This window comes from Centruroides vittatus, unplaced genomic scaffold (assembly GCF_030686945.1).
Source record: "Centruroides vittatus isolate TY-2023 unplaced genomic scaffold, ASM3068694v2 contig_620, whole genome shotgun sequence".
NCBI lineage: Eukaryota > Metazoa > Arthropoda > Arachnida > Scorpiones > Buthidae > Centruroides > Centruroides vittatus.
This window is the reverse complement of record NW_027122381.1, coordinates 127,427-138,757: the sequence shown is the minus strand read 5'-3', so window position 1 is coordinate 138,757 and position 11,331 is coordinate 127,427. Positions and strand designations below refer to the sequence as shown.

General features: G+C 41.0%; 1 protein-coding gene across 1 annotated transcript; it reads left to right on the top strand.

The window, feature by feature from the left end:
* The first annotated feature begins 8,630 nt into the window (after window positions 1–8,630).
* On the top strand, window positions 8,631–9,593 carry LOC136979381 (adenosine receptor A2b-like). The gene has a single exon (XM_067275322.1). The coding sequence runs from the start codon at window positions 8,631–8,633 to the stop codon at window positions 9,591–9,593; it is 963 nt and encodes a 320-aa protein (XP_067131423.1).
* The last annotated feature ends 1,738 nt before the right edge of the window (window positions 9,594–11,331 follow it).

Here is an 11,331-nt window from a genome sequence, read left to right as displayed (position 1 = left end):
CCTTCGCATCCGTCATATTTGATCAATAAAACAAAAAATAAAAGCGCCACTTCATTGTGCCAGTATACCAAAAAAAAGGTTTCACTAAATATATGTTAGGACTTAACAAGGGTGTACTATAGATTACTCCCTATGGAATTTCAGGACTTTGATTATATATTTGAACTCAGGGGACCGAGACGAGTTCAACGGTACCCTATCTTTGGACCGGAGACGAAAAATAAAAAAGTTATCACACTTTTTAAGTTACCATACTTTTTTAATGCTCTCATGTAGAGGGCACCGTAGTTGCTAGTATTGCCATCTTGCGGTAAAGTCTGCAAACCGTGACGTCGGACTACGGTCATCTCCCGGAGGGTTAAAACACGCGATACGAGAGCGGAGAGAGCGACGCGACTTCCGATCATCGCGCGATCGCCATTTCGGTTATGGCAGCGAACATGGCGGCCCGACTGACCTCTCGTATGGGCGCCACCACACGCCGCCATGTGCTAAACTAGTGATCGATTCACGGTAGTTCTTGAACAAAGTAAAAAAAAGGGGGAAAACGTCTACTAAAGGCAATTTTAACGGCAAGCGACGGGACTCCCGATTGCGATAGCGAGGCCGACTTAGCGGAGAGCGACGCGACTCCCTATCATCGCGCGATCGCCGGAAAAAAAGTATGATAACTTTTTTATTTTTCGTCTCCGGTCCAAAAGTAGAGTATTGTTGAACTCGTCTCGGTCCCCTGAGTTCAGATATATACCCAAACACACGAAATTCCATGGGGAGTAATCTATAGTATACCCCTTAACAACACTGATGATATTTTTTATTAAGTATTAATTATTAATGTGATGATTGAGCTTGAATCTGCTTAACTTCGGACTATAGAGCTAGTGGAAGGAACGACGAAACTAGATTAAGGCGCCTCTAGCGACGAAGCCGAGTAACAGAATCGGGGTTACAAAGCCCCACTAAAAGTATGACGCGCGAAATGGCCTTGTTAACGGAGGTCTCAACTATACCTGGCTAGTTTGCCACACAGAGGCCTAGCTAGGGGGGGTGGGGCGGCCCGCCCCGGGGTGGTCACCCGTGTAGGGACACGGGTGACACCCGGTAGGACTGTACCCAAAAAGAAGAAAAAAGGTCAACGGCTCGCCTCACATGACAGTTTCTTCGCTATGAGGAGACGCCATGAGAGTTCGCACCAGCTGAAAATCTTACTATGATTTATTCTATAAATCTAAACTCATACGTCGCGATATCGCATATTCATTATATCGTGCAAGTTGCTCGAGTGCGAAGATATTACAATTCAACAGTGTTTTATAAAAGAGTTAAAAAGGGTGATACCACGATGTTCGCACCGGGTGTCACCCATGCTAGCTACGCCACTGTTGCCACAATCGAATTTCATCAGGCATAAGGAGAGGTGCGGGCGCCGGCTGCCCACTGATTACGTCGCATATCTCGCGTGTTGCCAAGCATAAATAAATAATTAACATTAAGGCGACCCACCGGTTGGGAACCGTTGAGTTAGAGTCTCGAGAGAGTGGATAACACGATCCAATCTCGCGAGCTTTGTTTCGGGTTAGTGATATTGTGATCGCGAGGGACGTTATTACGTTTTAAAGGCCTCACCCAGCTCGGCAGTTTTTGGCAGGGGTGCCATTCTCGCAAGAAGGTACAAAAGCAAGATTTCGGAATTCCACGTGAGAATTTCTGAGGTGCTGAGAGTGGTTTCTTTAAACCCACATGGATATTGCCAACATTTGGGACATACTGTGCCGTTTATAACGTAAATCAAACATGCATGTTTTGAATACATACGGAAACAAACTGTCATAGAATACAAATGGGATACTCTAGATCAGTCATTCTCAACCTTTTTTTCATCATGGTACACTTTTAATAATTTAAAAATTTGGCTGTACTTCGATAAGTATCGCAGGATAACCGGTGACGTCATAACAGTGATTCTTAAACGCAATTGGTTATTTAGGTCGCATTTTCTAAACGCCTCGGTAACTATCGACAGTTATCGATAACACCGGTTACAATTTCCAAACGCGTCCCAGGAAGGTAGAACCTATTGAACCATACATAAGCAACATCAGACTACTTGTCTGACGATGCTTATGTGTGGGTAATTGCAGTGGCGGCACAGTGGTTGAGAATCACTGCTCTAGATAGACGAATTTGCATTCCATGAAGAACACTTAGATGGGCTTGCTTCCGAAAGAGCGGATGAACATGTGAGCAATTGCAGTGCATCAAGAAACCACACGCCACATTAATCACTTTATACAAAAAGATTTAGGACAATGCTTTTTCTCTATCGGTTTTGGTCTAACATAATTTTAAAATTGCGTTTTAATTATTTCATTTCGTAAAGAATACAAAGTTTTGTTAAGATTTACATTGTTCTGGTGAGTGGGTCTCGAGAACTATGTCGAATTAACGGTTATACTTATTCTTTGGACACGAGAGAAATAACAATCTTTACATAATGCTGAGTGATAAATTTTGTGTTTTCAGTTAAGGTAAATGCAAGTTATCTAAAAACACAAGAAAGGTTAATACAGGGTAATTTCACACCTCCAAATCCATGTTTGGGCGCCTTTTTACGATAAACGTGTTCGAATGTATAGTTTTCTTAACAATGATCCGTCGAATGTGAATGGTTAAATTGTTAATCATTAGCTTTATATTTTTTCTTTCAAGATGCTGTACTTTTGTAATTTGTCTCCGTTTTGTGGGCATTAAAAAAAGTCGTTCGATGCCCATCGGCCAAGCCCACAATGGGGCAGCTGGGTGGTGTTAGATGGGCTTGACCTATACGTGATATTTCCTGAAAATACAACCCACGAAAATTTTCTTAGTTGTTTGTCGGATCGGATTCCGGTCCTATTTCTCTGGGCATTACCCCACCGTATTTACGTGGTCAGATGGTTGCGCAGCAATCCGATATCTCGACGACCGGGACAGATAAAGTGTCGTCCTACTACTATGGAGAACCAGGATCAAACCTAAGCTGTTCGAAAAACTTCAGAAAATTTTGTGGGTAGTTCATTGCAGATATGTAGAACCCCTTCCTCACCATGCGGCTACTCCCATTTCGGGCGAAGCCACGACAGATAAATTTATAAACGTCCCGAGTGTCCAAAGGTAGGAGTTAAAGAGGTTGACATTGGATTCATTTTACGCACGAGTTTTTAACTAGGAACTCGCATTGAGCTTACCACGAATTTGGAGGTGTGATTTTTCCGTGTAACACGAATTCTTGTAAACTAAAGTCTGACTAAATACAGACACACTTATGATTACAATTACATTAATAGAAAAATCATTTTATTTATACTTACCGATTGTGCTTCACCAGTTCCGAGGAAGGCAATTACTGTAAAGTATAATTTTATTGTTAATAACAATTATATGAGACTTAAAACAATCATTTGTAATTCTATAATTCAATAAATCCTCAATAATGATTCGTACTTAAGAGTCAAATATTTTAACTATTTTAAATAGGTCAGATGGCCGAGCGGTCAAGGCGGCAGCCTACCGCTCTGGGGACCCGGGGTCCGTTCGGATATGTCGGCCTGGCCGAACTATAATAGACTTGCTAAAAGAGGCCCTCTTAGTGCACACAGGGCGAAAAGATGGCGGATTGCGATAGTTTTCGTACAGAGCTGTATATCGACGTGGTAATTATGGCCTATAAAAGATATTTACCGTTCCGATCGAATAATTTTGAACTTTTAGAGAATGCTTCCAGTCCCTTTGACAGAATTAGGCTTTTTTATTGCTTTCCAGTGGGAAGCCAAAAATGAAATCGTTTGGGGAAAGGTCAGAACAGGATAAATAGTAGTAAAAGATTACTTATTATAGCAGCAATGGCTTGCGCATATTACAAATCCTTACCAAAGACAAAAAGAACGAATAGGCCTTTGTTCATCATTCTGTTTCGTCGGTAGATCTGACCAGTCGTTCGGTTGATAAACAGAAATGGATACAAGTTTTTCCGGAGTAGTTAAAAAGTTCTGTTTTATCTGGCGTTTAAATACAAAAATTCCGCCCATTCTCATTGGTCCACGCTGCCTAACGTCAAGTAATGCATAATTTATCTTCTGTACACGACATCTGCAAAGTATTGTAATTGCAGATCGGTTTTTAACATCTGTCCGTAATCCCTATAAATCTTCGTCTTTATTAAAACAAACATTTGTAATTCTATAATTCAATAATAAATCCTCAATAATGGTTCTCCAGTGGGAAGCCAAAAATGAAAATAAGCCTCCACGGAAATAGAGTAGTTTTAGAAATCGTTTTTTTTTTTTTTTAACTCTTTCCGCCCTATGGGCACTAAGAGGGCCTCTTTTAGTAGGCCCATTATGGGTTCGGCCAGGCCCACAATGGGGCGACCGGGTGGTGAGGGACGGGGCCCGACATATCCGAACGGACCACCCCCGAAAAATTCCTGGGGATTATTCGACCCGTTCGGATTCGATTCCGGGGCCCCCAGAGCGGTAGGCTGCCACCTTTACCGCTCGGCCATCCGGCCGTCTTAGAAATCGTTTGGGGAAAGGTCAGAACAGGTAAAAAAAAATAATAAAAGATTACTTATTATAGCAGCAATAACCATTTTTTTCTAATTAGAAAAATAATTAGTGTAAAACATTTTATAGAGCGATCCAAAAATGATGCCATGGTCCCACCGAACGTTCGGTTCGGTGGGACAATCCAATGATGCGACACTTGGATCATCTGCCAAAAGGGGTGCCGTCGGGAGGACTTTGTACCGGAAACTAATACCTATTTAGGTTGTTAGACAGATGACGAAAACTCCGTTGTTAGTTAACTAGGTTTTTTAACCCCATTTCTTCAACGGTGTTGACAATTATTAAGTGGATTAGCGACACGACGTCACGGCTCTCTCTCTCTCTCTCTTCTCTCTCTCTCTCTCTGCCGTGGAGAAAGTAATTATAAAAAAAAAAACATTAAGACAATTTATTATTGGAAAATGTTGCCCAAATCTCGATGGACCAACAATTTCTTATGGCGTCACTTGTATTGTCACGTGAAAATAAACCCCCGAAAATCGGCAAGTTTGATTCCTGTATATGTAGTCACTGACTGACTACATATACAGGAATCAAAAAATAATATTTTAAAACTAAAAAAAAAAAATTATTATTCCTTTCCTTGGCTAGAGGAGTGTGTAGCTCATACGTGGCTTTATACTCCAGAAGAAACAGGAGAAGTGATCGCACAGCGACCGAAGAGACGGCCTTATAGAAGAGGGCCAATCCGGGAAGACAGAAGAGAGGTCACGAGCGCGACCAAAGCCGGCCTTATAGGAGACGGCCACCGCGAGAAAGGGAGATAGAAATGCCTTCCAGGAGGACTTGGGGGGGAAGTTGGCCCCTATTCGGGCGTCATTGGCAAGGAGGAAAACCCGGAAAAACTCCCGCTGCCAGCTCGTCCGAGTGAGGCGCGAACCCCCGCTCGAACTCCGGTGTTTAGGGTCTGGTCCGTCTCCGCCAGTATGAGCGGAGACGGAGTCCACTCGCCCACCGGTAATAATTATTATTAAAAATATTTAAAATATTAATTAAATTTGTAAAAATGCGTTTATTTTTAATCTCTAGTGTAGCTGCAAATGTTACGTTAAGTAGTTTGAAGGCCATCGCGTGCATTTTTATCAGATGGCACAAATTGTCGGTGGCGTAGCGAACATAACTGGCGCCCGACACTTTATTGGCGCCCCTCTCCCCCTCCAGAAAGACATATAGTTTGTCTTGGAGACCATTTGGGCGCCCCTCTGCGAGTGGCGCCCGGTGCATGATACACCCCCTTGCACCCCCCTCGCTACGCCATTGCAAATTGTCGTACAGCAATTCCGATTAATAATATTACATATCCGAAAACTAATTCACCGGTTGTAAATTCGAGCGACATTCTTGTTTGAACTCGATCGTTTTTGGTATTTTTCTCAAAACTCGACTCTAGGAGAGATTAAGGGCCGTTCATAAATTACGTAAGGTATTTTGGGGTGAGTGGGGGTCAAGGATTTCCTATGATTTCTTACTTAGGGATAGGGGGTAATGGATCTCGTCTTACGTAATATTCTTGTTTTCATTTTTTGATCTCGTTGAGTGGTGGAGTTTTGAATTTGGCTTTAATTTGGCGGTTTCTATTAAAAACGCTCGTCGTACTGACGCCATCAGATGCGACGTGATAGAATAATAATGCTAGCAGACTCACTCTCTACACATTTTTTATCATGGGAGAAAGGCCGTGTAGGGGTTTCTCGTTGTTTTTTTTTTTTTTTTTTTTTTTTGAATAAGTGCACCACTCCTATGGGTATATAACACTAAGAATACATAAACCAAAATACATGATACAAAGTAAACATAAAACTAGTATTCGATTTTTAGTGAAAACTAAAATGTAAAACTAGAAATAAGAAATTATAAATAATCTTATCTTCCATATTTTTTGAACATAATTGTAAAAAGTATCAAACAGTTATCTTATTTACAAGATATTTAATATGTTGCTGGATATATGTGATTTTATCGCTATTGAAATTGGTATTTAATAGAGCTGCTAGGACAAACTAAGAATCACTGTAAATGTGGATAGACAGAGTTTTGTTTGGTAGTGAAGCGGCCCACTGAACAGCTTGGTAGACAGCATCTTCTTCGGCTTGATATGTGGGGGTATCTGTACCTTCTAACATATTTTGGGCAAAATATGTCAGTTTGGAGGAAGATAGATACTTGAGCCGACACGAAGGGGGCTTTTGGACCCATCTGTGTAGATATTATTGTCTGCATGGTTATCCATGGAGGAATGTACCCTGAGGATAACCAGAGATAGGGTAATTGCAATATGGTAGCATTTGAACAGCCGTAGATAGGACTAGAGACTGTAGTTGAGCCTTGATGTTTGTAGTTCTGGTGTAGTAGTTCAGAACCTTTTCTACAATACATAGTGGCAAAGGAAGGAGCTCAGCTAGAATCAGAGAGGCATTAGTACAAACAGTTCTGCAGCACTTTGAAATTCTGATCGCAAACTGTCTTTGAAGAGAGAGTAATTTACTTGCTACTGAATTTTTACTAGTTACATGACTCCAGCTATGGGTTGCGTAAAGTAGCATTGGTTGTGTTGCCCCATTATATAGAGTTTTATAACTTTTACGATTTAGTCCCCTGGTGCACGTAGCACATTTTGGCAGCGTGTAGTTTATTTTCTTGGCCTTAGCTAAGATGTAACCAATATGGCAAGAGAATGTGGTTTCTATTATCTCTTCTTTTATTTTGTATGAAGTTTCTGTTTACTCAGGCACTAGCTGGTCGATTCGTCAATGTTTTTTGCGTCCTTTTGTGAAAATTAAAATTAATACAAAAATGAATATTATGACGTTGATTAATGATGATAATAATAAAAAGATTGTTAATAATTAAAAAATAAAGTTCTTAAAATAAATTGTTCATTCGAATTTATTAAATTTTTATATTTTTAAATTTGTTGATGTAGTCTTTTATAAATAATAGTACATATTAATTAACTGCAGTAGAAACTCGTTAATCGGAACCCCGGTAATCGGAACCGCCGGTAATCGGAACGATTTCCAGTCGGATTGTGTCGTGCCGAATCGAACGTTTTTGTTACTAAATTTACTTCTAAAGTATAATTTTCATGTTTTTATATTCTTCAATATATTTATTTTGTTTGTACAAAATGCAGAAATAATTTTTAACGATACGATAGCCTCGATTATTATCATAAAAATTTTTGTTAGGCTTAAAATCGACGAAAATTCAACACGAAGCGACACGCAACGGAGAAAAATTTGAACATCGGACAGGTTAATATATTTATTCGTACATAATCGGTAATCGGAACAAATCACTAATCTGAACAACCCCAGTCCCCAATTGATTCCGATTTTCGGTTCTCTACTGTAATTAATAATTATATATTTTGGACCTAAAGTTTTTAGGGTTTCATTAAAAAACTTTATTTTTGTTAAAATATTTCTATAAAATTATGCCTAAATATTACGTAAGATAGGGAAGGGGAGATGAAAGAAAATATTACGGTTACACAGGGGTGGGTGGGGGTCTAGAATGGCCGAAATCGCCCTTACGTAATTTATGGACGGCCCCTAAGGTCGATTGATAATCATTAAGTGGCTAAAGTAGAAACCTCTTAATCGTTATTTAATCGTATTTAATTGATCCTGAAAGTGCCGTATTTCCGTCCTCACCATCGGGCCATCCCCATCTTCGGACCAGTGTCCGAGTTTAATATTAAAATAGTTTTTACGAAAAATATCTTTAAATTCATTCGTAATAAAATAAAAGTTTGCTTTTATGACGTAATTTGTTGTCCGGTTACGTGAAGTTTTTCGAGTTTTCTTCATGTTTGTAACAGTTAAAATCAGAAAAATTCATTGAAATTATCTTAATACAAAGTGACGGGAAAAAGCTTGGTTCCCGTCACACGTTAAGTTTCTCACAATTTAGATAAGATCCTTATCGGAAAGCGTTAACAGATTAGCGAAAAATCAATTTTGTCCGCTGGAAAGAAGGGAAACGGTCGAGGCCGGAAGGAGAATTTTCCACGGAGGAAGAATGTTTTGGTCCACGTCGGACGGGACGGAAGTGACTCATTCGGAATCGGCCCACAGCTTTCTTCTGACCGATCGCCTTTCCGTCACGGTGGTGGGAGAAGTGATTCTGTCCGCGCTCATTTTGGCAGCGAACACTTTGGTGGTTTTCGTGGTCGTCGGCGCACCCTCTCTTCGAACCCCCGGCAACTACTTCGTCCTCAGTCTGACCGCCGCCGACATCCTTTCGGGCACCTCAATCGTCTTCGTCCTCTTCAGCATCTGCCACCGCGACTTTTCCTCCGCCGGTCTTCTGTGCAAGTGGAGATTTACCTTTCTGGCCGTCTGGTGGTCGGCTTCCCTGCACGGCCTTTTGGCCATCGCCCTGGACCGATCGTTGGCCATTTTGAAACCTCTTCGTTACTGCAAAGTTGCCACCGAGAGGTGCGCTCTCTTCGTCATTTTTGTCGTTTGGACTTACAGTTTGATCCTCGGCTTTTGTCTTTACGTCAAATTCGACTCCAGTCGAGTGAAACGATGCGACTTATTCTTCGACGTCCCTCGTTTCTACTTGAAGTATTTCGTCTTGAATTTTTCCTTCGTCCTTCTCGTAATCGCCATTTGTTATTGTAAGATATTCTTCGTGGCCAGAAAGCAGGCCAAGAAATGCTTCGGAAGATCTCCTCCTTTTTGTACTCGAGCGTCGAAACACGTCCGAACTTTGGCCTTGGTGGTGGGAGTTCTTTTTGTCTGTTGGATGCCCGTTGTTGTGGTGTTGTTGCTGGAATTGGCCAGAAACGGAAACGGGCGCGACCTGCAGACGGCCAGACTGGTGGCGTGTTTCTTTTCTCAAATTAGCTCGGCCGTTAATCCTGTAGTCTACTGTTTCGGAAACGGAGAATTCCGTACAGCCGCCAAGAATATATTCTGCAGAGGAAAAAGTGTCGCGCGGAGGCAAACTGTACCTACCGTAACTACGGCTTTGTAATTGTTCCATAAAATTCGCGAGAAAGGTTTTCTTTTATCTTCATCTAATCTTACTTTATAAAAATGTTTACTCTGATCTCTTGTTTCTAGTAATGTAACGGTGCTTGTGAATGTAGAAAAGTAAATTTATTCTTATTAAGTGTCTGCAAATATCTTCTGTAGGCTTAACTTTGCATATCGAGACTAAATAAATATATCCATGTACCGTATGTACCATTGGCATAGTCTTTTATTTTGAAATCTGTTTAGTTAAAGCCTTGAAGTAAATAGCGAGGTTGAGGCCGAAGTTTTAAACGCGAAAACGTGTACGTCAGACGTTCAGTGCCGCTTTCCTGTAAGCCTAGAAGTTTGACAATAGTGTTCAGAATGCCGAGCATGATTGCACTGACTTTCCAAACAGTCATTGTCAAACTTCTAGGCTTACAGGAAAGCGGCACTGAACGTCTGACGTACACGTTTTCGCGTTTAAAACTTCGGCTTCAAGCTGGCTAATGACAATATGTCAACGACCTCTAATGAAAAGATATTCCATTTGTAATTATATAAAGAATTTTGTGGTTTGAATTCGAAGGAACACGTAGTTTAACCTGTCAAAAGTCGCGTTAAAAGAAGAACGGGGATACCAGGGACTCCATCAAAAACTTTCTCCGAAATAAAATGTTTGAAGTCAATACTGTACACGGGGTCCCCAAATTATAATTTTTCCGGGCCCCCGTGAAGGTATAATGCGCCACCGAACGTGATGGATTTATTATGTATACTGTACCTCTTGTTTATCCCGAATAGCGTACTTCAACACGCTCCACCCTAAATAAAACTGAAAATATAAATATAATCAATAAATATAAATTATAATTATATTGTATTATATAATATATACCCATTCTGTTAATATAAGCCCATTTTACTGCAACACTACATTATATTGCTAGATAGATACGTAGACTAGTAGCACTAAGTTTGTCACGTGATTTGCCGACGTTTCCACCGAGCGCAGGCCCGTCTTTGGGTGCGTTCTTTTATTCCTCCGCGTAACTCCGCGCGAGCGACACCTGTTTAAAAATTCCTGCGGAACGCGTTCCTAAATTCCGGTGGGAGAGCGCGCCGTCGAACGGCAAAAACGGCTGCTTGTAACAGTATTTTACGGTGAAAAGCAACATGGCGTCCTGCATGGCTCAGATAGTTTTGTTTCGGGGTCCATTATGTTCTTTTATGAATGAAAATTTAGAAGTTGTGAAAGCGTAAGTAAGCGTGCACGCGGTGATGTAAGTGTCTTTTCGAATTTTTTTCGAATGGTAGCCGGCATTCTAATTTTTTTCGTGGCTATTTTGAATGCTCTTTCAACAAATAATCCATTTTATGGTTAAATTTTACAATTGGGACCCTTCTTTTGCCTTTAAAAGCTCATATTTTAGAATTATAGATTCCTCCATCACGATACTATCGATAGTGCGGGCGCCGCCATCTTTCTTTCTTTCGCCGTCGTTCCTAAATGTCCACAAACAGCGGCGTACTCCCGTAGTAGCGAAAATGCAGAGCGACCGCTATTAACGAACGCACCCTTTCTGGTTAGCCTGGGACAAAGAAGAAGTGACGTCGACACGACGTGACGGCCGTAGCCAATTACCGTGACGATTCATTCCTACTTCTAAGCGCATCTTTTATTTTAGCTTGGGTCAGCGCTTTTCGGTGCAAAATGTTCCAATAATGCCCACCGGACCGAATGAAGTTAAAAGTGA

What these genes read in the sequence shown, in the direction of transcription:
- LOC136979381 (XM_067275322.1), top strand. Translation starts at nt 8,631, where the DNA reads ATGTTTTGGTCCACGTCGGACGGGACGGAAGTGACTCATTCGGAATCG.